This window comes from Erinaceus europaeus, chromosome 14 (assembly GCF_950295315.1).
Source record: "Erinaceus europaeus chromosome 14, mEriEur2.1, whole genome shotgun sequence".
Lineage (NCBI taxonomy): Eukaryota > Metazoa > Chordata > Mammalia > Eulipotyphla > Erinaceidae > Erinaceus > Erinaceus europaeus.
In genome coordinates, this window is record NC_080175.1 from 78,888,788 (window position 1) to 78,916,621 (window position 27,834).

Below are 27,834 nucleotides of genomic sequence, written 5' to 3' on the forward strand. Positions count from 1 at the left end.
AATAAATAAATAAATAAAAGGATACTTGTTGCTTGCTGATGTAAGACAGCCACTGATTAATTAAACCCTGGGTTATGTTCTGTTCTTTGTACAGCACGAGATGCTGCTGTGCAGAAGATCGAGACTATTATCAAGGAACAGTTTGCACTTGAAATGAAGAACAAGGAACATGAAATTGAAGTCATTGACCAGGTATAAAAAGAATACATTTTAAAAGATAAAAAGTTTGTTGAAACAGTTTTGGTTAAAAAGGTTATTGAAACAATCATGGTTGACTTTTTATTTACTACTCTTTGAAAATGAGCTATTTCATATTTTGGATATATATACATTTCCCCTCCTTTTAGATAAAATTGCAGAAAAGCAGAGAGAAATACCAAGTTTAATCTCTGTAGATACCAGTCCTCTCTGCTTTTGTGTTCAGTCTCTTCTGTTCTCAGTGAGTGTGAACATATGCACACACATTCTATGAAATACATTTTTGTTGTCATGCTTTTTATTCCACTAATATGATAGGTGAAAATGGCAATTTTTATTTGTCTTTTATTAGAGAAGTTGAACTTTTTTGATTGTACTTCATATTTTATGATCTGTTTGTATATCTCTGTCATTTCCATTTTTTATTTGTTTATTTCATGTTTCTTTTCTTGCCAGAGATTCTTTTTTTTTAAAAATATTTATTTATTTATTCCCTTTTGTTGCCCTTGTTTTTTTTTATTGTTGTAGTTATTATTGTCGTTGTTGTTGGATAGGACAGAGAGAAATGGAGAAGAGGAGGGAAAGACAGAGGAGGAGAGAAAGACAGACACCTGCAGACCTGCTTCACTGCCTGTGAAGCGACTCCCCTGCAGGTGGGGAGCCGGGGTTCGAACCGGGATCCTTATGCCGGTCCTTGTGCTTTGCACCACCTGCGCTTAGCCCGCTGCGCTACAGCCTGACTCCCTCTTTTCTTTTTTATTTATTTTTTGACCAGAGCACTGCTTAACTCTGGCTGATGGTGGTGCGGGGGGCATTAAACCTGGGACTTTGGAGCCTCAGGCATGAGAGTCTCTTTGCACAACCATTAAGCTACCCCCACCCTCATTTCCATTTTTAAATGTGACCAGTTAATGTTCATTTTTAGCGACTCATCGAGGCAAGAAGGATGATGGATAAGCTTCGTGCCTGCATCGTTGCAAACTACTATGCCTCCGCAGGACTGCTGAAAGTTTCTGAGGTAAGTTTTCCCTGTGCAGTTGTGGCCACCCAGACTGGTTTGTGATGGGCACTTGTTGGAATGCCCCTTCTGTGCAAACAGTTCCTTCCTTTCTTTCCTTCTCTCTTTCCCTCCCTCTTTCTTTCTTTCTTTCTTTCTTTCTTTCTTTCTTTCTTTCTTTCTTTCTTCTTTCCTTCCTTCCTTCCTTCCTTTCTTTTTTTTTTTTTAATTTTTTATTTAAGAAAGGATTAGTGAACAAAAGCATAAGGTAGGAGGGGTACAACTCCACACAATTCCCAACATCCAGTCCCCATAACCCACCCCCTCCCCTGATAGCTTTCCCATTCTCTATCCCTCTGGGAGCATGGACCCAGGGTCGGTGAGGGTTGCAGAAGGTAGAAGGTCTGGCTTCTGTAACTGCTTCCCCGCTGAACATGGGCGTTGACTGGTCGGTCCATACCCCCAGTCTGCCTCTCTCTTTCCCTAGTAGGATGGGTCTCTGGGGAAGCTGAGCTCCAGGACACATTGGTGGGGTCTTCAATCCAGGGAAGCCTGGCCAGCATCCCGGTGGCATCTGGAACCTGGTGATTGAAGAGAGAGTTAACATATGAAGCCAAACAATTTGTTGAGCAATCATGGATCCCAAGCTTGGCATAGTGGAGAGGAAGTGTTAGGGAGGTACTCACTGCAAACTCTAGTGTAGTCCTGCTTTCAGGTATATATTTTGCAGTAGTTTATGGATACGTGTGCACATAAGCTCTCTCTCTCACAGAAACTGGTGTATATCTAGGTTATGGGACTTTGTTAGAAAGTGAACTACCTGAGATGAAATTAGAGTGTACTATAAAAGGAAAGGTCTCACCCGAGAAATGAAGCTGAAGGGTTGTCATTCCACACGTGAAGTCTCTGGATACATTCTGAGGTGAAGCATGTCCTTCCTTTCTTTCTTTCTTTCTTTCTTTCTTTCTTTCTTTCAGATTATTTATTTATTTCCTTTTTATTGCTCTTGTTTTTTTTTGTTGTTGTTGTTTTAGTTGTTGTTATTGATGTCGCTGTTGTTGGATAGGACAAAGAAATAGAGGAGGGGAAGACAGAGGGGGAGAGAAAGATAGACACCTGCAGACCTGCTTTACCACATGTGAAGCAACTCCCTTGCAGGTGGGGAGCCAGGGGCTTGAACTGGGATCCTCACGCCTGTCCTTACACTTTATGCCACATTTGCTTAACCTGCTGCGCTACCGCCCAACTCCCAGGAACGTTTCTTACACCCACCTTTATAATGCAAGCCTTGCCTCACTTTCTGAGAACCAACATAAACTTAGGATGATCAGTTATGTGCTTTCTTCATGTCTCTTGTGTTTTGTTAGTAAGCCTAAATAACTTGTTTTTTTTCCTTCTGCGCCATCCTTCTATTATTAATTGCTAGCACTGTTGCTACTAGGTTCATCAGATACAAAGATGAGTGAGACTGTGTTCTAATTTGCCATGTTTGTCAGTTGATTGTGGTGGGCTAAGGAGAAAGCTGTCTATCAATTGCTTTCTGTCTATTGTTCTACTGCTTAGTGAACAGCACTTTTTAGTTTCAGTAGATTTACACTATACAGTCAAGCCTGTTTTCTCTCCTAGTTTCCATGAAAAAGTTCTAACATACAGCAGGAAGCACTTGCTGATGCTTCACTTAGGCTGAATAATTAGAAATGTTTGCACATTTGTCATTTCTTACTAAAGCGTTTGAAAAGAAGTTCTTGGTGTCATGACACTTCACTGCTAGATGCTTCATAATTTTTTTTAAATATTTTATTTTATTTATTCCCTTTTGTTGCCCTTGTTGTTTTATTGTTGTAGTTATTATTGTTGTTGTCGTTGTTGGATAGGACAGAGAGAAACGGAGAGAGATGGGGAAGACAGAGAGGGGGAGAGAAAGATAGACACCTGCAGACCTGCTTCACCGCCTGTGAAGCGACTCCCCTGCAGGTGGGGAGCCGGGGTTTGAACTGGGATCCTTATGCCGGTCCTTGTGCTTTGCGCCACCTGCGCTTAATCCGCTGCGCTACAGCCCGACTCCCGATGCTTCATAATTCTTAACAGGCATTCTTCTCCACAGCTATAGTACCTAAAATACTTATTCTGTAATATTTTTGTTTTATGTATTTTATTTGTTAGGATAGAAGGAAAATGAAAGGAAAGGAGATAGGGAGAGAGAGGACACCTGCAGCCCTGCTTCACCACTCAGGAGCTTCACCCCTGTCATTGGGGATCAGGGACTTGAACCCAGGTCGTTGCACATGGTTATACATGCACTCAACCAAGAGCGCCACTACCAGGTCCCAATTTACTTGTATTTTTTACCAGAGCAATCTTCAGCTCTGCAATATGGTAGTCTTGGAAATTGAACCTGGAAGCGCAGAGCCTCAAGCATGAAGGTTGTTTGCATAACCATTATGTCTTCCCCAGCCCTACTCTTTAGTATTTTAAAAGATTTATTTAGGGGTTGGGTGGTGGCCCACCAGATTGAGCACACATTACATTGTGCAAGGACCCGGGTTCAAGCCCCCAGTCCCCACCTGCAAGGAGAAAGCTTCAGGAGTGGTGAAGCAGGACTGCAGGTGTCTCTCTTCTTCTCAGTCTCCCCCTTCCCTCTTGATTTTTTGGGTGTCTATCCAATAAATAAAGATAATAAAAAAAAGAAAAGAAAAAAGAGCCATTTTACAAATGACACTGGAATAACTGGATAGCTGTACACTAGGGAAAATGTAGAAACTGTGTGCACACTTCACAAAAACCTGTCACAAAGTTGATCGTGAACTTAAATGTAAGAGAAAAACAGTATGTATTTGTAAAATAGCACTCCTATGGTCTGGGAGGTGGCACCGTGGATAAAGCATTGGACTCTCAAGCATGAGGTCCTGAGTTTGATCCCTGGCAGCATGTGTACCCGAGGTTCATTCTCTTCTGTCTTTCTCATTAATAAATACAATATTAACAAACAAACAAACAAACAAACAAAAAACTCCTTGAGGCCAGGTGGTGGTGCACCTGGTTGAATGCACATGTTACAGTGCACAAGGTCCTGGGTTCAAGCCCCTGTCCTCACCTGCAGAGGGAAAACTTCATGAGTGGTGAAGCAGGGTTACAGATATGTCTGTCTGTCTCTCTCTGTGTCTCCACCCTCCTTTCAATATCTGGCTAAATCTATCCAATAAGCAGATTAAAAAAAAAAAGAATTATATAAAAAAAAGAATATTCCTTTATATGCAGATAACAAATATAGAAAAATACTTGAGTTTTAGACTCAAGCTTTATATTCCCTTATTAGTATTCGTTCATCCTGTATGTAGGATCTTCCTATTACATGGGAATCATTTTACATATACTACATTTTTTAATATTTTTATTCCTGAAATGAGTGCCTTAAAGCAGCTGATATGTTTGTACAGAATGAATGATGGGGGCCAGGTGGTGATGCTCCCCGTTAAGCACACATAGTACTAAACACAAGGATCTGGGTTCGAGCTCCCAGCTCTCCAGCTACAGGAGGGAAGCTTCACAAGTGGTGAAGCAGGTCTGCAGTGTCTTTCTGTTTTGCCCTACCCTCTCAATTTCCTTGTCTGATCCAATAGGATGGGGGGAAAATGGCCACCAGGAGCAATGGGTTTGTAGTGCCAGCACAGAGCCCCAGCAATAACCTTGGAGGCAAAAAAAATAGAATCACTGGGGGAGTCGGGCGGTAGCACAGAGGGTTAAGCACATGTGGCGCAGAGTGCAAGGACTGCCGTGAGGATCCGGGTTCAAGCCCCTGGCTCCCCACCTGCAGGAAAATCGCTTCACGGGGTGAAGCAGGTCTGCAGGTGTCTGTCTTTCTCTCCCCCCTCTGTCTTCCCCAACTCTCTCCATTTCTCTCTGTCCTAACCAACAACAACATCAATAACAACAATAATACTACAACAATAAAACAAGGGCAACAAAAAGGAAATAAATATTTTTTAAAAATAGAATGAATGATATGAAATTCTTTTTTTACTCCTGAGGACTTTGCATCTTTATCTAATAGTACCAGGACCTAATTTTCCAACTCTTCCCTAACTTACTTTTCGGCTCAGACCATGTTAAGGAGTCTGAACTTTAATTTTATGGGTGTGGGGATATTTTAAGGATGATATGAATGAAATGGGTAAGAGTTCTGTAAATAAAATGTTGCCTGCCTTTGGTGGATTTGAATAAACTTGCTTTTGTCTTTTCAGGGATCAAAGACTTGTGATACAATGGTTTTTAATCATCCTGCTATCAAGAAATTTTTGGAGTCACCATCTAGATCATCATCTCCTGCCAATCAGAGATCAGAAACACCCTCAGCCAATCACTCAGAAAGTGATTCTTTATCTCAACACAATGACTTCTTATCTGATAAAGACAATGGCAGCAGTATGGATGTAGAGGAAAGACTCTCGAACAATGTGGAGCAGAGATCCAGCCGAAATACTGGAAGGGTATAGTGGGATGGGTGGGAGGGAGCCAAAGAAGGGATTAGGATTGTAGGCATTGCCTTACTTGACCCCAGGGACCTTATTGTTATATTATCCATTTCCCTTTTGGAGATGGGAAAGCTGATTCTCAGTGAGATATAAATATTTGCTCAAAGCTATTGAAACTGGGAATTAAATGTAGATTTTTTAATGTTATATAAACTATTATGAGTTGCTTACAGACTGGTAGAAATTTGACATAGTGAATAGAATTGAGAACTATTTATTGCTCTTTTACCCTGTTAGTTTGTTTTTTGAATTTCCATTATACATATCTCTGAACTTAGAATTTTTTAAAAATCTTTATTATTTACTCCCTTTTGTTGCCCTTGTTGTTTTATTGTTGTAGTTATGATTGATGTCATTGTTGTTGGATAGGACAGAGAAATGGAGAGAGGAGGGGAAGACAGAGGGGGAGAGAAAGACAGACACCTGCAGACCTGCTCTGCTGCCTGTGAAGCGACTCCCCTGCAGGTGGGGAGCCGGGTGGGGGCGGAGGCTCAAACCAGGATTCTTATGCCAGCTCGAACTGAGATTCTTATGCGGGTCCTTGCGCTTTGCGCCACCTGCGCTTAACCCGCTGTGCTGCCGCCCGACTCCTGAACTTGGAATTTAAAAAAAAAGATTTTATTTTTCCCATTTTTTGTTGTCCTTGTTGTTATTATTTTTTTTATCATTGTGGTTATTTTTATTGTTGTTATTGATGTCGTTGTTGGATAGGACAGAGAGAAATGGAGAGAGGAGGGGAAGACAGAGGGGGAGAGAAAGACAGACACCTTCAGACCTGCTTCACCACCTGCTTTACTCCCCTGCAGGTGGGGAGCCGGGGGCTCAAACTGGGATCCTTACGCTGGTCCTTGCACTTTGTGCCACTTGCGCTTAACCCGCTGCACTACCGTCCGAACCCCCCAGACTTTTTAAAAAAGATTTTATTTTTTAATGAGAAAGGTAGGAGGAAAGAAAAAAAGAAAGAACCAGACATCACTCTGGTACATGTGCTGCCATGGATCGAATTCAGGACTTCATGCTTGAGAGTCCAATGTCTAATCCACTGTACCACCTCCTGAACCATTTGTGTACAGGCGTGTGTGTGTGTGTGTGTGTGTGTGTGTGTGTGTGTGTATATGTACAGGCTTTTTATGTGTACTCATATAAAAATTAAGTTGTTCTTCCATGCTCTGAGAGGTACCATAAAGCAAAAGTTTTGAGTTATTACGTTAAGCTTTTTTTCTTCTTTCTTTCTCCCTTCCTTCCTTCCTTCCTTCCTTCCTTCCTTCCTTCCTTCCTTTCTTTTTTTTCCAGGGTTATCTCTGCAATTTGGTACCTGTACCACAAATCCGCTGCTCTATTGGCTATCTTTTTTTTTTTCCATTGTTGCTGTTGCCACTATTGTTGGATAGGACAGGGAGAAATTGAGAGAGGAGGGAGAAAGACAGACACCTGCAGACCTGCTTCACTGCTTGTGAAGCGACACCCCTCCCCCTGTAGGCTGGGAGCCGGGGCCTCAAACCAGGATCCTTTTGCCAGTCCTTGGACTCCATGCTGTGTGGGCCCCCACTTTTGTAACTCTTTAATGGACTTTTTGAACATGAAAAACTGATTATGATTTATTTCAGGAAACTTCCAGTACTACCGGCTCCCAGAAAGCAGAGCAGCGGAATGCTGATCTCATAGGAGATGAGACTTCTCGACTTTTTGTAAAGAAAACAATAGTCGTAGGTAATGTGTCAAAGTGAGTATCCTGTTGAGTCATCTCATTGGCAGTACTCCATTATGTGAATCCCCGGCACACTGTTGTTATAGTAGGACAAGGCCTTGCAGTTCTTGTTCCCAAATTCTTGTTTCACAAGTTTACCAATGTCCAGAGACTTCAGACTCTGCCTCCATGTATCTGCTGGATTTCAACATAGAGTAAATTGTGCTGGGTGAAAGCTTTAGAGACATGAACTTTTACATAAATGGATTGTTTTCATCAAGACCTATCTTTGAATTCAGTCTGGAGAAACTTTGATTTTTATGACCTAGTTCTATGCTTTGAAGCTTTAGTGAATTCCTGGAAGTGCTTATTTGGTTATTCAAGCTGAAATGGTTTAAATGTGTAACAGGTTGCAGTGTAGGGTTTTTTTTTTTTTTTTTTTTTTTTAAATACACCAGATTGCTGCTCAGCTCTGGCTGGTGATAGTGCAGAGGATTGAACCTCAGACTTAGGAGCCTCAGGCATGAGAGTTTCTTTGCATAAATATTATGCTATCTAGTCCCACAATAGGTCTTGAAGGCAGAGTTCCTCCAAGTTAAAGGACTCTATATCTAACAGTAAACTCTCATGTTACCTGATAGGATCAATATCGTTTTTGTCAGTGTCTAGGGATGGAATAGAAACATAAACATTTACCAAATTAGACTGCCATCTTTTGAGGATAAAAAGGGTGTGGTGGGGGGTCGGGCGGTAGCGCAGTGGGTTAAGCGCACATGGTGGCAAATGCTAGAAGAAGAAGAAGCGCATATGGTGCAAAGCACAAGGTCCAGCGTCAGGATCCCAGTTCGAGCCTCCAGCTCCCCATCTGCAGGGAGATCACTTCATCACAGGTGGGGAAACAGGTCTTCAGGTGTCTATCTTTCTCCCCCTCTGTCTTCCCCTCCTCTCTCAGTTTCTCTCTGTCCTGTCCAATAACAACAGCAGCAATGACAACAATAAAAATAATGACAACAAGGGCAACAAAATGGGAAAAATGGCTTCCAGGAGCAGTGGATTCGTAGTGTAGGCACTGAGCCCCAGCGATAACCTGGAGGCAAAAATAAGGCGGGTGGTGGTGGGGTGTGTGTGTGTGTGTGTGTGTGTGTGTGTGTGTGTGTGTGTGTGTGTGTGTGTGTGTGTGTGTGTATGCAGTTTGCTATACAGTGTATTTTTTGTTCAGTAAATATTTGATTGATGAAGTGATAAATTTATGAAATAAGTAGATTCACTTATTGACAATAAAGGATTTGGAATTAAAATACTTTTGGGGGGAGAGGGTCAGATGGTGGGAGCAACATCTAAGACTCATTTAAGGACAACTAATAACAAACAAGAAGTACCTTAAAAAAATCTCAGGATAATAAAAAACCAGAACATTTCTTTGTCTCTTATCTTTCTCCAGGGTCTCAGACAAGCACTATGCTGTTGCTGTTCAGGCGATTTTTTTTTTCAGATAGGGAAAGAAAGACAACATAGTACTGCTCTGTCACCATCATAATTTACCCAGCTTTCACTCTCAGCCACCAAACCACTTTATAGTGAATGCACTGCTTTACACGCCCAGCAGCAGCACACAGTGATTTCTTACTGATACTCAGTATCTCTTGTTTTTTAAATGGTAGTTCACCTCCCCCCTTTATTTGATGGGACAGAGATAAATTGAGAGGGAGGGATAGAAAAAGGAACCCGCAGCATTGCTCCACCTTGTGTGTGCCACCGCCCAGCCTCATCTCATTTCTTTCTCAGTGTAACATTTACTGTTAAAACTTTCTTGGTTATGCAAAGAGATTCTCATGCCTGAGGCTCCAAAGTCCCAGGTTCAATCCCCTACACCACCATAAGCCAGAGCTGAGCAGTGCTCTGGTAAAAAAAAAACAAAAAAAAAACAACTTTCTGCGGAGAGCCTTTGCTGCATACCGTAAGTTTTGGTTGGTTGGACTTCCATCTTTATTTTCTCAAAATTCAAAATTTCCCACCTGATATCTTTGACTCATTTGTTCAGTAGTGTGTTGTTTGATTTTCATATACTTGTGATTTTATATAATTAAGTTGCATTTGTTTTGTTAGGTCTTTTAAAGGGAAAAGATCTCCATTTTTTTTTCCTTCCTCTTCCAGGTATATACCTCCTGATAAAAGAGAAGAAAATGATCAGTCAACTCATAAATGGATGGTGTATGTCCGAGGATCTCGTAGAGAGCCTAGCATTAATCATTTTGTCAAGAAAGTTTGGTTCTTCCTTCACCCCAGCTATAAGCCCAATGACCTTGTGGAAGTTAGGTACGCACACTTGAATGATCTAAGCTAAAGTGTACACATAGGGAGTCAGGCTGTAGCGCAGCGGATTAAGCACAGGTGGCGCAAAGCACAAGGACCGGCATAAGGATCCCGGTTCGAACCCCGGCTCCCCACCTGCAGGGGAGTCGCTTCACAGGCGGTGAAGCAGGTCTGCAGGTGTCTATCTTTCTCTCCTCCTCTCTGTCTTCCCCTCCTCTCTCCATTTCTCTCTGTCCTATCCAAAAATGACAAGAACGATAATAACTACAACAATAAAACAACAAGGGCAACAAAAGGGAATAAATAAATAAAATAAATATTTAAAATATTTTTTAAAATTAAAAATAAATGAAGTGTACAGATAATGGAAAAGTGATCTATTTATACAAAGACGCCCTCTAGGGAGTCAGGCAGTAGCGCAGTGGGTTTAAGCGCAGGTGGCGCCAACCGAATTTGAGCCCCCGGCTCCCCACCTGCAGGGGAGTTGCTTCACAGGTTGTGAAGCAGTTCTGCAGGTGTCTTTCCCCCTCTCTGTCTTCCTCCTCTCTCTATTTCTCTCTGTCCTATCCAACAATAACAACGGTAATAATAATAACAACAAGGGCAACAAAAGGGAAAAAATAGACTCCAGGAGCAGTGGATTCCTAGTGCAGGCACCCAGCCCCAGCAATAACCCTGGAGGAAAAAAAAATTTTTTTTAGAATTGAACTTAAGATTCTAGATATGGTACAACAATTATGAAATACGTATTAGCATGTCCAAAATTTATTTGCATCTTACCTTCTTTACAGAGCTCTCAAGATGTTTCTTATATTATTACTAAAGTTACCTGAGGACTGGGAGGTAGCGTAGTGGTTATGTGAAAGCTATTCATGTCCTATGTTGAAGCCCCAGCACCATCATAAACCAGAGCTGAACAGTGCTCTGGATGAAAAGTAAATCAACGTAGTTGATTCGTAATGCAGATCTTTTTCAGCTGCCTTAAAATGTTGGGGTTGATCTCTCTTGATAGAGCGCAGTTGTGTTTCTCACATGTTCTGAATTAATCTCATCACAGCACTGCCTGGTGAAGACATAGCTAGGTCCTGCTTTACAGATCATTTTCCCCCCTCAGTTTGGTTCACTTGTCACAGCCACTGCAGCCAACTCCTAAAAGCTGTGATTGTTAACATCCTTTTTATTCACAAGACAGTCACTAAACTCTACACCTTTAGGCTTGAGCTTGACTACAAACACAGGATGCCTGCCTTTGGGAGTTTAGTCAACTGATCCAGCCCTTGGTGTAGTTAGTCCCCCAAGAGAGTGTCCGCTGATCATCTTTAGACACAGCAGCATCCATTTCGCTTAGTGTGACTGTGGAACTCTGCCTGCGCTGCGTTTCTCCAGTAGAAATCTATTGTGGCCCACATGAATAATTGCTAGTTTTCTAGGAACTATGTTAGAAAGGCAAAAACAAGTCACTGCTGTGATGCAGTCTTAACGGGCTCTCTACTAGCAGTGGACTTGCTGTGCCCTGCAGTCAGTGCCAGGCCGACCTGATGATGCGGAGGCATGAGAGTGGTCTGGGTCACAAGGAGACCTGACACCACAGGGGTCCTGGAGCCCATGGCCTGAGTTTGACTCCCTGGCTTCTCCTTGTTTTACAGGCAGTGACCTTGGGCAAACTTAATTATTCAACTTTGTATCTCACAGGCTATTTTATGGTGTGGCTATAAAGATGAAATAACTTAATAGAGGTCAAGTGGATGGGTCCTAGGAAGTGATGTGTTTGCTGCTGTGCTGCTGTTATAAAATACAGGGTGTGTTCATTCTGTGAGGAAAAGACTAGAGGATGTTTTAGTCCTTTTGAAGGGCTGCTATGTGAAAGAGGAACTTATTTGTGGTTCCAGAAGAAATAGAAAATATTTGTAGGACTGAAGTATTCAGAAATATTTGTTGAGCACTGGGTCACTAGAGGTGATCCTAAATGATTAGTTGGCCATTTGTATTTTGTTGGGCGAAGAGTTGTCTTCTGTTTTATATTCTGCTATGACCATTTTGAAAACCTGTATTTGTATTTTCCTTCTTGGCTGTTGACGTCGATATATTTGACCTTTGAGGGTTCTAGTTATATTAAAGTCTGTGGAGGGCGGTTGTCCTTTGGTATGTAAACACATGTCTTTTGGAATGCATCATTTCCATTGACGACTTGTCTGTTGGGAGGCTTTAGCTTCCTTTGCTTCCAACACAGTTATAGAGGCATTGCATTGCCTATTAAAGCCTTAGTTGCTGTTTCTTGGTCTTTATGCTGATTGCCTCTTGCCTGGCAGAATACTACCCCCTCTATTCACAAAAGATGAATAGAATATTGAGGAGTCCCACTGATGTATTCTGTCCATTGAGAAATGCAGCATACAAGCATTGTGATCACTATGTTAGAAAGTGAATTTAAACTGTCCACTTAAATTTACTGGACTAAACTTACCATTAGTAGAATTTCCTTTAACTATTCCTTTAATTCGGGAGTGAAGAAGGACCAGCCCACAGAATCATTTGGTCTGGCCCTGACAAGGCAACCAGAGCTTTTCATAGCAACATTAAGTGCTAATTTAAAAAAAAAATTATTTATAAAAAGGAAACATTGACAAAACCATAGGATAAGAGGGGTACAACTTCACACAATTTTTAAGTAGATAGTTTTGTATGGTCTGAGAATGTTATAAATAGCCAAATGGCCCTTGGCAGAGTAAAGACTCCTCACCCCTATAATAAGTACATTATACCTCTAGTCCTCATTGTGACCCTGGCTTTTGCTGTCTTTTCAGACTATTTTCTCCAGTCATGTCTCATTTAACCTCAGGCTTTTTCTACTGACTCCACATTAACATCATGCTGACTTCTGTTGCTGCCTCAGCTGATGAGCATTTAGTTTCTGCCATCTGGGGCGCACTAGTTTTCTTTGCAGCCTGTCTAAACTTTCTGTACATCCCTGTCTGCTCTCCTGCTCAATCAGGGATGGGCTCCTCGCTGTTCTTTTGTTAGACTTCTCAAATTGTATTCTTGCTCTTGGTATTCCAAAAGCACAGCCCACCGGAAGTTCCTTTTCACCCTGCAATTTTGGTAGTTTCTGTCATGACTAAGCCAGTGAGTCATCTGAACATTTCCATTTTAAAGGCATTCTTTATTTTCCCCATTATCTTAAACCACAAACCACATTTTTTATCATGGAAAATTCCAGAGGGGCCAGGCAGTGACACACCAGGTTAAGTGCACATAACACAGAGTGCAATGACCTGCTCAAGGATCCCGGTTTGAGCCCCCAGCTCGCCAGGACCTGCAGTGAGGTCATGTCACAGGTGGTGAAGCAGGTCTGCAGGTGTCTGTCTCTCTCCCTCTCTGTCTCCCCAACCTCTCAAGTTCTTTCTGTCCTATCCAAAAAAAAAAAAAAAAATGCCCACAGGAGCAGTGGACTTGTAGTGTAGGCACTGAGCCCCAGCAATAACCCTGGAGGCAAAAGGAAATTCCAGGTACAAAAAAAGCAGCGTATTGAATTTTAGTATCCAGCACTGTTAGCAGTTTGCCAGTCTTTTTTTCATAAATTTCCCTTTTTCTCTCCACACATTATGTTTTGAATGAAAATTCTCTAGTCCAATTAGCATTCACACACATTCTCTCTGTATTCTAAAACCACAGTTACTATTTAGAACAAATTATACTGTGGACATATGGTCATGGAAGTCATCTTAACAGATAATTTCAAATAAATTGTCACTTTCAGGTTGTCACAACATTAAGAGAACCAACTGAAGGGTTCTCTTAATGTTGTGACATCTGTCAGACTACCTTAGTCTGTAGTGCAAATTTCTTAATTCTAAAACCAGTAGTCAGAAAGTTAATAATGTAGCATGTTGGCAAACTTTATACTTACTTAGCTTCAAATGAAGAAGTCTAAATGAATGCCAAAGGATATGAAATTCTAACTTACCCACCATAAAAAATGAATTTTATTTTTGCAGAGTGAGACGTAAATGAGTGTCTGGGGGAGGGAACATATACCTCACAAACTATATTTGTCAAGGAACCAACTGAAGGGTTCTCTTAATGTTGTGACATCTGTCAGACTACCTTAGTCTGTAGTGCAAATTTCTTAATTCTAAAACCAGTAGTCAGAAAGTTAATAATGTAGCATGTTGGCAAACTTTATACTTACTTAGCTTCAAATGAAGAAGTCTAAATGAATGCCAAAGGATATGAAATTCTAACTTACCCACCATAAAAAATGTTTCCGGGAGCCAGGCGGTGGTGCAGCAGGTTAAGCGCAGCTGGTGAAAAGTGCACTAACTGGCATCAGGATCCCTGTTCGAGCCCCTGGCTCCCCACCTGCAGGGAATTCCTTCACAGGCAGTGAAGCAGACCTGCAGGTATCTATTTTTCTCTCCCCGTCTCTGTCTTCCCCATTTCTCTCCATTTCTCTGTCCTATCCAACAACGATGACATCAATAACAACAATGATGATAAACAATAAGGGCAACAAAAAGGGAAAAAAAAAATAATAAAGCTTAAAAAAAATGTTTCCACTTCAGAATGATGGTTAGCATGGACTAAAGCGTTTAATGTCTTCTCTTCCCTAGAGAGCCGCCTTTTCACTTGACAAGAAGAGGGTGGGGTGAGTTTCCTGTCAGAGTTCAAGTTCACTTCAAAGACAGCCAAAACAAGCGGATAGATATCATACATAATCTGAAGGTATTGTCACAGCCAGAGATGAAATGTCTCTATCACAGCATTGAAAGCAGTATTGTTAAGTCCTCTGAAAGAAGTGGTGAAGGCTGATGGAACAGGGTTCGTTTTCTTTATTTTTGAGGGGAAAGGGTAATAGAGCCAGAGCATCACTGGGGTGCATACATTGCTGGAAACCGAGCGTAGGACATCATATTTGAGAGTCCAGCACTTTACCCACTATGGCATCTCCTGGGCCGCAAAATGGATATTACTTAAAATTAAACTGGTCAGAATATCAGAAGACTTGAATCTGTCATCAGACATTATTATCATTATTTTCTTACTAGGGCTAAGTAAAAGATACTTATTTTCTTTAAAACATGTTTACTTTCTCAGAAATGAAAACGGTCTGGTTTGTGGTGTATCTGTTTGCAGAAACCTGTTATATAAGGCTCAGAGATCCAGGTTCAACCTCCTGCTCCCCACTTGCGGGGGGGGGGGAGAAGCTTTACTAGTGGTGATGTAGGTCTATTATGCAGCCATCAGAAATTAGATATTTATGAAATGCTTTTACTACCAAGGGGAGAAGACTACCATAATAAGCACAAATTGCAGCGTATAAAGCTCTATAGACAGTATGCAGCGTGAAGATATTATTGTTGTTTGGTTCTAGAGTCTGGACCTCTCAGCCTCCTCTTCATCCTTTTCAGAAGAGAGGGAGAGACTCCACAGCACCACTTCATCACCCATGGAGTTTCCATGGTGGCTGTGGTCTCTCATTGGGGTGGCAGGGCTCGTACCCAGGTCCTCATGCCTTGTAATGCATGTGCTCTTCTGGCTAAACTAGCTCCTGCTCCTCAACTTTGATTTCTAAACAGATGGAAAAGAACCAAAGAAATATGCCAAAATGTTATAGGCAGTGAAGTGACAGCGGGAGCAATTTGCTCTACTCTTGTTTTCTGATGATGGTGGTATTTGATTGTTTCTCTTATTATTTCCCCAATTTTATACATAAACGTATTTAACTTTCATAGTTGGGAAGCACACTATTTTTAGTTCTTCTCTAGGCCTTCCTAAAAGTAGTATTTTCTCTATTTAAGGTATAATACTACTATTGCACAGCCTCCAGAGCACCATTGATTGTGGGATACTGCACTGTTCCCGTTAATGGCTCCCACAGTTGAATTAAGTAAAGCTGGGTACATTTGCAGAACTTATTGTTTCTAAAATTGTATTTAATTACTCATTTACTGTATAGAGACCAGAGAGAAACTGAAGGGGAGAGGGAGACAGAGACTAAAGAAGAATCGCCTGTAGCACTGCTTCAGCACTTGTGAAGCTTTCCCTGCAGGTGAGGGTCCGGTTCTTGTGCGTGGGAATGTGCGCTCAACCAGGCAGCCAGCACCAGGCCCTCTTCTACTCTTACTCTTAAGTGCTGCACGTGCCATTTTGTATTTCGAGAGAGAGCCGTAACCCCTGACAGAAAGGCAGCTGTCTACATTGACTCAGTGTTTTCCTTTCTTTTAATTTGATCGGAGAGAAACTGAAGAGAGGGGAAGATGTAGAGAGAGAGACAAACAATTGCAGATTTGCTTCATGACTTGTGAAGCTCTTCCCCTGCAAGTGAAGAGTGGGGGCTTGAACCTAGGTCTTCGCTCATGATAATGTGTACACTCAGTCAGGTGTGCCATTGCCCAGCCTCGAGATACAGTCTCTTAACATTGCAATGTGTGTGTGTGTGTGTGTGTGTGTGTGTGTTTTATTATTGGATAGACATAGGGAAATTGAGTGGAGGGGAAGACAGAGATGGAGAGAGACACTGCAGCCCTGCTTCATCACTTATAAAGCTTTCCCCCTGCAGGTGGGGATCAGAGGCTTGAACCTGGGTCTTTGCACACTGTAGTGTGAACACTTAACTGGGTGTGCCGCCTAGCCTCAAAATCTAATTTCTAATGGTTGCATAATAGGTTACTGAAGGATTTTTTTACAATATAAATTAAAATTTTGATTGTTTTTTATGTGTCAGTTGGCCTTGAAGTACTTGGTTTTGGGCAGGAGTGCCTAATAGTTACGCAAAAAACTCTCATGCCTGAGGCTTCAAAGTCCCGGTTCAATCCCCTGTACCACCGTAAGCCAGAGCTGACCATGCTCTGGGGAAGGAAAAAAAAAAAGTGTTCAGTTTATATTAAAAGTATAGTGACTACCTATGTGTCTGAAATTATTTTATGGGTTTTACTCATTTTTTTTTTCCTCCCAGAAAGCTAAAGGTTTCTGTTGAGGTGAAGGTGAAGGTTTGCATTATGAAAAAAGTTTATATCCTATGGTATGAAGGTAAGGTTGTGTCCTAAGATTTCTTTATAATCAGTGAAACTGAATGCTTTCCTTGTTGTCTCAACAGCTGGATAGAACTTACACTGGCTTGCAGACTCTTGGAGCAGAGACGGTAAGTTTCTCCTACAGTATTACTTGGGGACAAGAGAATGAAAATAGATGTTTTTGTTTGTTTGTTTGTTTTTTGCCTCCAGGGTTATCACTGGGGCTTGGTGCCTGCACTACAAACCCACTGCTCCTAGAGGCCATTTTTTCCCCATTTTGTTGCCCTTGGTATTGTTGTTGCTATTGTTGGATAGGACAGAGAAATCGAGAGAGGAGAGGAAGACAGAGGGGTGAGGAGAGACAAAGATAGACACCTGCAGACCTGATTCACTACTTGTGAAGCAACCCCACTGCAGGTGGGGAGCCTGGGGGCTTGAACAAGGATCCTTTTGCAGGTCCTTGCACTTCACACCAGGTGCGCTTAACCCGCTGGGCTACAGCCTGGCCCCCCAAAATAGATCTGTTTTTAAATGGGGGGGGAGTGCTAAAATATTTTAAATTTACCCCTTTAGGCACTGTGGAAAACACGTAAAATTTGCCACTATAATACATTTTAATAGTATAGTTAAATAGCTTTGTTTATTTTATGTATTTTTCCCCCTTATTGGTGGAGGAGATGGCATAATGGTTATGCAAAAAGACTTTCATGCTTGAGGCTCTGAAGTCCCTGGTTTAGACCCTTCATGCCACCATAAACAAGAGGTGAGCAGTAAAAGCAAAACAAAAACAAATAAATAAAATAAATAGGAAGTTTCTTTCATGAGAGATAAGAGACCAGAGTATAGCTTAGTTCTGGCATATGGCAGTGCAGTAGATTGAACCTGGGGCCTCAGGCATATAAGCCTTAACTCTACTTCTGAGCTGCCTCACTGGCTTTCTACAACACTTTGTCTTTGAAAACTGAAGTTGTACCTATTAAGAATAGCTTTCCATCCTATCTTCCCAGCCCTTGCTAAACGCTCTTTATTCTGATATATGTCAGTACCCAGTTTTTCCAGTACTATTTGTTGAAAAGATTCACCTTTTTTCATTAAATAGTCTTCTAGGAAGTTCTCAGCTATTATGTCCTGTAGATGCTTTCTTCCCCTCCCTCTCTTTATAAATAAATCAAACATCTACTGAAAGGGCTACAGCAATAAATTAACAGCAACACAGTAATAGTAGGAGATTTTAACACCCTTGGATGTTAGACCAGAAACTGTCAAATACTTAAGAGGAAAATAATGGCAGAACTCTTTTCCATCTAAATTTTAAAGGCACCTTCAATGAAACTAATACAATTTATTAAAAAAAAAAAAAAGTTGAACAATAAAACACAAAGCAGAAGTTGGACTGGGTCTTGTGTATTGCACCAAAGTAAAGGACTGGGGTGGGGGGTTAGGCAGAAGTTGAAAAATAAGATCAGAAGGGAAAACTCTGAGCAGAACTTGGACTGGAGTTGGTGTATTGCACCAAAGTAAAAGACTCGGGTGGGAGGGGAGGGCTCAGGTCCTGGAACATGATGGCAGAGGAGGACCTAGTGGGGGTTGTATTGTTGTGTGGGAATGTTATGCATGTACAAGCTATTATATTTCAATGTTGTCTGTAAACCACTAATCTCCCAATAAAGAAATTAAAACAACAACAAAAAAACCCGCACGTCATGGTCCAGGAGGTGGTGCAGTGGATAAAGCATGAGACTTTCAAGCATGAAGTCATGAATCAATCCCTGGCAGCACATGTATCAGAGTGATGTCTGGTTCTCTGTCAACACTGTGACATCTGTCTTTAAACCAGGCTAGATTATATTCTGGAATAAATTCTCTAGTTTTTGAAAATGGAACTGCCTTTGGTGCATGATTAGAAATCATTATGTCCCATCTCTTATTAGAGTACCACATTCCTAGGCAGGTTTCAGACTTTTTGTGATGTTGACGGTCATGAGCTCCAGCTGCTGTGTGCTTCTCTAGGTAGTAGATGTGGAGCTCCACCGACATTCCCTTGGAGAAGACTCCGTGTGCCTCCCGATGTCTGAGTCAGATATCTCTGACGCTCCTCCACCTCTGCCTCTGACCATTCCAGCACCAGTGAAAGCTTCTTCACCAATGAAACAGTCATCACAGGAACCAGTACCTGATACTCCTGTGGAGAAAGGTAGTATCTTTTTCCTTCTGTGGAAATTGAGTTTTCGTTGTGTGGAAGAGCCACTGTGGAATATTCCTTTTTCTCATTTGCATCCTATGGTACTGAACTGCTACACTCAGACGTACGTAGAGCACATTGAAAAGAAACTATACAAACGGCACAAGTCAGTAGGCTCCTCAACTGTAGGGTCCTATTGTGAAAATAACCAGAGCCTTATTCTTCTTGGAAATTGTTTTCTCACAAAACTCTTGAGATTTTGCAGAATAGAGAGCTCACTAAAAAAGCTTTACAGGGAGTCGGGCGGTAGCGCAGCGGGTTAAGCGCAGGTGGCGCAAAGCGCAAGGACGGGCGTAAGGATCCCAGATCGAGCCCCCGGCTCCTCACCTGCAGGGGAGTCTCTTCACAGGCGGTGAAACAGGTCTGCAAGTGTTTCAGCCTTGGAAAAGAGATCACCCTTTTCTTCTTGGGGTTGAGGTCAACAACAAATTTTTATTTCACTTCCCAGTTATGTGAACAAGAAACAGCAACAAACTGGGAATCTGATTTTATTTAAAAAGCAGTATGTTTCAACATGTATTTTAAATATGTTTTTTCATTTAACAAATAAAAGTATGATCAAGTAGTTAAACATGTACTTAAAAAACATACATATTATATGTAAAATCAATTCTCAGTATTGTTATTTTTTTTTTTAAATGTTGCTTTTATATCTTAAGTCAACTTTTTTTTTTTTTAATTCACTTTTGGAGGGTGCTGGGGCTTTGTGCATGTATGATCCTACCACTTCAGGGCAAGATTTTTTTTGTTCTTTTTATTGCATCAGACAGAGGGAGGTAGAGAAGGGGAGAGCTAGTACAGCACACATTCCATCCATGGAGCTTCCCTGGGTCCTGTGGTGCTCTCGGTGTGAACCTGGGACTTGGGAAACTACACATGAGAAGGTGCATGGCCTGCCAGGCAACTTCCCCTCCCAGTAAGTCTATATTTTAATGTAATGTTAACATTTCAGGTTTTTTTTTTATTTAAAAAAAAAAAAAGGATTTCAGCTTTATTTCCATTTAAATTTCAGTGGCATCTCCTTTATGAGCATGTATTATTACAGAGGATCATTATGTGAAGTGAATGCTTTCTTTTTAGCTTCTCAAAATGGTTTTTTTACATTGACTTTTGGAGGGTGCTGGGGCTTTGTGCACGTATGATCCTACCACTTCAGGGCAAGATTTTTTTGTTCTTTTTATTACATCAGACAGAGGGAGGTAGAGAAGGGGAGAGCTAGTACAGCACACATTCCATCCATGGAGCTTCCCTGGGTCCTGTGCTCTCGGACTTACTGGGAGGGGAAGTTGCCTGGCAGGCCATGCACCTTCTCATGTGTAGTTTCCCAAGTCCCAGGTTCACACTGAGAGCACCACAGGACCCAGGGAAGCTCCATGGATGGAATGTGTGCTGTACTAGCTCTCCCCTTCTCTACCTCCCTCTGTCTGATGTAATAAAAAGAACAAAAAAAATCTTGCCCTGAAGTGGTAGGATCATACGTGCACAAAGCCCCAGCACCCTCCAAAAGTCAATTAAAAAAAAAAATGTTGACTTAAGATATAAAAGCAACATTATTGCTTTTATAATTGTTATGTGGAAAACTGGGAAATGTTATGCATGAACAACTACTGTATTTTACTGTTGACCGTAAACCATTAATCCTCCAGTAAAGAAATAAGAAAAAATAAAGAAAAACTTCAGTCAGGTTGTGTCATGTTTCCTCAGTAGCTTCCTATTTCACTCAAAGGAAAAAAAAAAAAAAAAGCTAAAGCCAAGTCCTTACCTCAGCCTTTATCTTAGTTCCTTTCTTGTGCTTTCCTTTGCTCGCCTTTTTCTAGCCCCATTCACCTCCTTACTTCTCCTTAGGCAGTCCATACACACACCCACATCAGGAGCTTTGCAGACCCACTGAAAAATAAATAAATAAGTGAGCATAAAGAGCTGGTATACTTTCTGTGTATTTTATAGTTAGCATGATTTCTAATTTTCTGAACTAAGAATCTTGGTAAGGGTAGGATTCTAGACATGGCATTTGTATTTTCCCCAAAAACTGTATAAAGATAATAAACTGTCAGTTGTATTTCTTTTACTCTTGATAAATATCAATGCTGTTGGAAAGATAAATGATTTCATTGTTTCATTTGTTTCCTACATTAGTAAGCTTTTTATTGTTTCAGAGTGATTAATGACTTACTTTTCTCATTTCATTTCAAACAGGATTTCCATCCAACACCGAAGTTGAGAGACACACTACATTCTATTCATTACCGTCTTCATTGGAACGAACACCCACCAAAGTAACAACATCCCAGAAAGTTACCTTTTGTTCTCATGGCAATTCGGCTTTTCAGCCAATAGCATCAAGCTGCAAAATTATGCCACAGAGCCAGGCTCCTAATCCTGAGTCACCTGGGAAATCCTTCCAGCCCATCACCATGAGCTGCAAGATAGTTTCAGGTGTGACATTGATGAATGTAAATATTACTGGCTTTTTATTTAGTCCACGCAGGGTTTTTGTTTATTTTAAAAGGGAACTAATCCTGTTGGTTAACAATGCAAAGTTGTCATGAACTGTAAACAAAATTCATTCGTGTGAAAACTTTGAATGAAGAAAATGCAATTCAGGATGGTCAAATTATTGTCTCTTAGAATTTGCAACGGTGAAATCAATCAAGTAGGAATTAGGTTTTGGTAATATAGACAAATCAGAGACTAGCTAGAGAAGAAAAAAAATCAGCAGGAAAGGTGGTTCTTCGGATAGATCATAGAGCCCTGCTTTTTGAATTTAATAAGAATCTTGGGAAAACTGAGACCTCTCTTCAGTAGGTCTGAGGTAGGATCTCAAAACCTGTTTATTAATTTTTTAAAATATTTATTCCCTTTTGTTGCCTTTGTTGTTTTTATTCTTGTAGTTATTGATGCCATTGTTGTTGGATAGGACAGAAATGGAGAGAGGAAGGGAAGACAGGGGGAGAGAAAGACAGACACCTGCAGACCTGCTTTACCGTCTGTGAAGTGACTCCCCTGCAGGTGGGGAGCCAGGGGCTCGAACCAGGATTCTTATGCCAGTTCTTGCGCTTTGTGTCACCTGCACGTAACCCACTGCGCTACCGCGTGACTCCCTATTTATTAATTTTTTAACTAGTTCCCCAGTGGTGTGGTCTGTGTAGTATGTGGAGAGAAATTCGCTAATTCCTACAGTGCTGCTGACTGTTTTACACTGCCCTTCAAAATGATTTCTCGAAACTCGGTCCCAGTTTTTGGTGTGTGCTCACTGTAGTCTCTATAGGAGCTAGACATCAGCTTTCACTCGGTTATCGTGGCCCCACCTTTAGTCTGTCAGCCTGTTCTCAACACCCCTTGACCTTTCCTTTTCCTCTGTGGTTTTTTTTTTTTTTTTTTTTTTTAATTAGAGTACTCAGCTATGGCTTATAGTGGTGTGGGGGATTGAACCTGGGACTTCAGAGCCTCAGCATGGAAGGCTATTTGCATAACCCATTATGCTATCTCCCCCACCTTCTTAGATGGATTGAATGTTTTTTCTTTTTAATTGCTGTAGGTTCCCCTATATCAACTCCAAGCCCATCACCGTTGCCACGCACTCCGACTTCCACTCCAGTCCATGTGAAGCAAAGTACGGCCAGCTCTGTCATTAATAACCCTTATGTTATCGTGGACAAGCCAGGACAGGTCATTGGAGCTACCACTCCTACTACAGGTGTGTGTTTGATCAACATTTGTGCAGTCCTAATATTCCAGCTTTAGTAATGAAATTTTAGGGACTGGGTGATGGCATACCTAGTTGAGTACATATATTACCATGCACATGGACCCAGGTTCAAGCCCCCCCCCCCAGTCCACACCTGCAGGTAGAAGCAATACTAAAAGTGTATCTATCTCTCCCCAACTCTAATTCCCATACCCATCTCAATTTCTCTCTCATCAAACTAAAAATAATATATTTTTATTTTTTTATATTTTTTTTAAATGTAAAAGTTTTATTTGTCTAATTTCTTTTTTAAATTTTATTTATTTATTTTTTATTTCTTTATTGGGGAATTAATGTTTTACATTCAACAGTAAATACAATAGTTTGTACATGAATAACATTCCCCAGATTCCAATTAAACAATACAACCCCCACTATGTCATTCATCATCCTTCATGGACCTGTATTCTCCCCACCCACCCACCCACCCACCCCAGAGTCTTTTACTTTGGTGCAATACGCCAATTCCATTTCAGGTTCGACTTGTGTTTTCTTTTCTTTTTTTTTTTTTTTAATTTTTTTATTTAAGAAAGGATTAATTAACAAAACCATAGGGTAGGAGGGGTACAACTCCACACAATTCCCACCGCCCAATCTCCATATCCCACCCCCTCCCCTGATAGCTTTCCTATTCTCTATCCCTCTGGGAGCATGGACCCAGGGTCGTTGAGGGTTGCAGAAGGTGGAAGGTCTGGCTTCTGTAGTTACTTCCCCGCTGAACATGGGCGTTGACTGGTCGGTCCATACTCCCAGTCTGCCTCTCTCTTTCCCTAGTAGGGTGGGGTTCTGGGGAAGCTGAGCTCCAGGACACATTGGTGGGGTCTTCAATCCAGGGAAGTCTGGCCAGCATCCTGATGGCATCTGGAACCTGGTGACTGAAAAGAGAGTTAACATACAAAGCCAAACAAATTGTTGAGCAATCCTGGACCCAAAGCTTGGAAAAGTGGAGAGGAAGTATTAGGGAGGTACTCACTGCAAACTCTAGTGTACTTCTGCTTTCTTACTTTGGTGCCATACTCCAAACTCAGTCAATTTCTGCTTTGCGTTTCTACTTCTTTTTTTTTTTTTTACATGCATAACATTCCCCAGATTCCCATTTAACAATACAACCCCCACTATTTCATTCATCATTTTTCTTTTTTTTTTTTTTTTTTTTCTTAACCAGAGCACTGTTCAGCTCTGGCTTATGGTGGTGCGGGGGATTGAACCTGGGACTTTGGGGCCTCAGGCATGAGACTCTGTTTGCATAACCATTATGCTATCTACCCTCCGCCCTAATTCATCATTTTTCATGGACCTGTATTCTCCCCACCCACCCACCCACCCCAGAGTCTTTTACTTTGGTGTAATACTCCAATTCCATTTCAGGTTCGACTTGTGTTTTCTTTTCTAATCTTGTTTTTCAACTTCGGCCTGAGAGTGAGATCATCCCATATTCATCCTTCTGTTTCTGACTTATTTCACTCAACATGATTTTTTCAAGGTCCATCCAAGATCGGCTGAAAACGGTGAAGTCACCATTTTTTACAGCTGAGTAGTATTCCATTGTGTATATATACCACAACTTGCTCAGCCACTCATCTGTTGTTGGACATCTGGGTTGCTTCCAGGTTTTGGCTATTACAAATTGTGCTGCCAAGAACATATGTGTACACAGATCTTTTTGGATGGATGTGTTGGGTTCCTTAGGATATATCCCCATGAGAGGAATTGCAAGATCATATGGGTAGGTCCATTTCTAGCCTTCTGAGAGTTCTCCAGACTGTTCTCCACAGAGGTTGGACCAACTGACATTCCCACCAGCAGTGCAGGAGGGTTCCTTTGACCCCACACCCTCTCCAGCATTTGCTGCTCTTACCTTTTCTGATGTATGACATTCTCACAGGAGTGAAGTGATATCCCATTGTTGTCTTGATTTGCATTTCTCTGACAATCAGAGACTTGGAGCATTTTTTCATGTGTTTCTCGGCCTTTTGGATCTCTTCTGTGGTGAATATTCTGTCCAAGTCCTCCCCCCATTTTTGGGTGGGGTTATTTGCTGTCTTGTTGTTGAGTCTGGCAAGCTCTTAATATATGTTGGTTATTAAACTCTTATCTGATGTATGGCATGTAAAAAAGATCTTCTCCCATTCTGTGAGGGGTCTCTTGGTTTGGGTAGTGGTTTCTTTTGCTGTGAAGAAGCTTTTTAATTTGATGTAGTCCCATAGGTTTATACTTGCCTTAGTCTTCCTTGTTGTTGTTGTTGTTTTTTTTTTTTTTAATTTAAGAAAGGATTAATTAACAAAACCATAGGGTAGGAGGGGTACAACTCCACACAATTCCCACCGCCCAATCTCCATATCCCACCCCCTCCCCAGTAGCTTTCCCATTCTCTATCCCTCTGGGAGCATGAACCCAGGGTCATTGAGGGTTGCAGAAGGTAGAAGGTCTGGCTTCTGTAATTGCTTCCCCGCTGAACATGGGCGTTGACTGGTCGGTCCATAATCCCAGTCTGCCTCTCTCTTTCCCTAGTAGGGTGGGTCTCTGGGGAAGCTGAGCTCCAGGACACATTGGTGGGGTCTTCAATCCAGGGAAGTCTGGCTAGCATCCTGATGGCATCTGGAACCTGGTGCTTAGTCTTCCTTGTAATTGGATTCGTTTCATTGAAAATGTCTTTAAAATTTATGCGAAAAAGGTCTGCCAATATTTTCCTCTAAGTATCTGATAGTTTCTGGTCTAACATCCAAGTCCTTGATCCACTTGGAATTTACTTTTGTATTTGGTGAAATACAGTGATTCAGTTTCATTCTTCTGCATGTTTCAACCCATTGTTTCCAACACCATTTGTTGAAGAGACTATGCTTTCCCCATGTAATAGTCTGGGCCCCTTTGTCAAAGATTAGATGTCCATAGGTGTGGGGCCTCATTTCTGGGCTCTCAATTCTATTCCACTGGTCAGTGTGTCTGTTCATGTTCCAGTACCAATGGAACAGTTTTGATGACAATGGCCCTATAATACAGTTTGAGATCTGGCAGTGTGATGCCTCCAGTTCTGTTCTTTTTTCTCAAGATTGTTTTGGCAATTCTAGGTCTTTTCTGGTTCCAGATAAACATTTGTAGCATTTGTTCTATTCTCCTAAAAAATGTGCTTGGGATCTTGATGGGGATAGCATTAAATTTGTAGATGGCTCTGGGTAATATATTCATTTTGATTATGTTAATTCTTCCAACCCATGAACATGGAATATCTTTCCACTTCTTTGTGTGTTTTTCAATTTCTTTGAGTAGAGACTCATAATTTTCAGTATACAAGTCTTTCACTTCTTTGGTTAGGTTTACTCCTAGATATTTTATTGTTTTTGTTGCTATAGAAAAAGGAACTGATGTCTGTATTTCAATTTCTTCTAACTTAGTGTTTGCATAGAGGAATGCCACTGACTTTTGAATGTTAATTTTATAGCCTGACACATTACTGTATTGCCTAATGATTTCCAAAAGCTTCTTGCTGGATTCCTTAGGCTTTTCCATGTATACTATCATGTCATCTGCAAATAAGGACAATTTGACTTCTTCTCTTCCAATCTGTATCCCATGAATTCCTTGCTCCTGCCTTATTGCTATGGCAAGAACTTCCAACACTATGTTGAATAGTAATGGTGATAGTGGGTAGCCCTGTCTAGTACCTGATCTGAGGGGAAATGCTTCCAGTTTTTCACCATTGAGTATGATGTTGGCTGTAGGTTTGCTATATATAGACTCCACTATCTTCAGGAACATTCCATCTATTCCCATTTTTTGTAGTGTTTTGATCATAAAGGGATGTTGTATTTTGCCAAAGGCTTTCTCTGCATCTATTGATATGACCATGTGGCTTTTGGTCTTGCCTTTGTTGATGTGGTGGATCACATTGATTGATTTACGTATATTAAACCAACCTTGCATGCCTGGGATAAACCCCACTTGGTCATGATGAACAATCTTTTTGATACACTGCTGTATCCGCTTGGCTAGGATGTTGTTCAATATTTTCGCATCTATGTTCATCAGAGATATTGGTCTGTAGTTTTCTTTTTTGGTTGTGTCCCTGTCTGCTTTTGGTATCAGGCTTCATAGAAGCTGGCAGGGAGTATTCCAGTGTCTTCAATCTTCTGGAAGACTTTTAAAAGTAGAGGTATTAGTTCTTCTTTGGAGGTTTTGTAGAATTCATTTGTAAAACCATCTGGTCCAGGACTTTTATTCTTGGGAAGGTTTTTGATAACTGTTTCAATTTCATTAGCTGTGATGGGCCTGTTCATGTTATCCACTTCCTCTTTACTTAGTTTTGGAAGTTGGTAGGTATCTAGGAAATCGTCCATTTCATCCAGGTTCTCTAGCTCGGTGGCATATAGTTGTTCATAGAAGCCTCGCATGATATGTTGAATTTCTGCAGTGTCTGTTGTGATATCTCCTCTTTCATTTACTATCCGATTTATTTGGGTCTTCTCCCTTTTTTGTTTTATGAGTCTGGCTAAAGGTTTGTCAATTTTTTTTTTTTTTTTAAGAAAGGATTAGTGAACAAAAACATAAGGTAGGAGGGGTACAACTCCACACAATTCCCACCACCCAATCCCCATAACCACCCCCTCCCATGTCAATTTTGTTTACTCTTTCGAAGAACCAACATTTACTTTCATTGATCTTTTGTATGGTTTTTCTATTCTCAATGCTATTTATTTCTGCCCTAACTTTAGTGATTTCTGTTCTTCTGGTTGCTTTAGGATTCCTTTGTTGTTGTTCTTCTAGGTCTTTAAGATGTGCAATCAGGCTGTTTATTTGTGCTTTTTTTTGTTTCCTAATGTGTGCTTGTATAGCTATGAACTTCCCTCTTAGGACAGCTTTAGCTGTGTCCCAAATATTTTGATAGCTTGTGCCTTCATTTTCATTGAACTCTCGAAACATTTTGATTTCTTCCTTGATTTACTCTTTGACCCAGAAGTTGTTAAGAAGTGTACTGTTGAGCTTCCACATTTTGGGACTGTTACTAATCTTTTGTTGATTGTTAAGTGTTAGTTTAATTCCACTGTGGTCTGAGAAGATGCTTGCGATGATTTCAATGCTCTTGAATTGGCTGATGCTGTCTTTGTGG

The 27,834-nt window shown here is 41.1% G+C and overlaps 1 protein-coding gene across 2 annotated transcripts in view; it reads left to right on the forward strand.

Annotated features, from left to right (window-relative positions):
• YEATS2 (YEATS domain containing 2) overlaps positions 1-27,834 on the forward strand; it is a 98,182-nt gene that overhangs the window by 29,424 nt on the left and 40,924 nt on the right. For both annotated transcript variants that reach the window (XM_060172048.1, XM_060172049.1), the window contains exons 3-12: positions 95-192; positions 1,124-1,216; positions 5,437-5,682; positions 7,335-7,450; positions 9,569-9,730; positions 14,338-14,449; positions 16,824-16,868; positions 18,751-18,934; positions 21,179-21,418; positions 22,521-22,679. In XM_060172048.1, the coding sequence (XP_060028031.1) occupies positions 95-192; positions 1,124-1,216; positions 5,437-5,682; positions 7,335-7,450; positions 9,569-9,730; positions 14,338-14,449; positions 16,824-16,868; positions 18,751-18,934; positions 21,179-21,418; positions 22,521-22,679 (1,455 nt within the window). The remainder of the gene's footprint in view (positions 1-94; positions 193-1,123; positions 1,217-5,436; positions 5,683-7,334; positions 7,451-9,568; positions 9,731-14,337; positions 14,450-16,823; positions 16,869-18,750; positions 18,935-21,178; positions 21,419-22,520; positions 22,680-27,834) is intronic.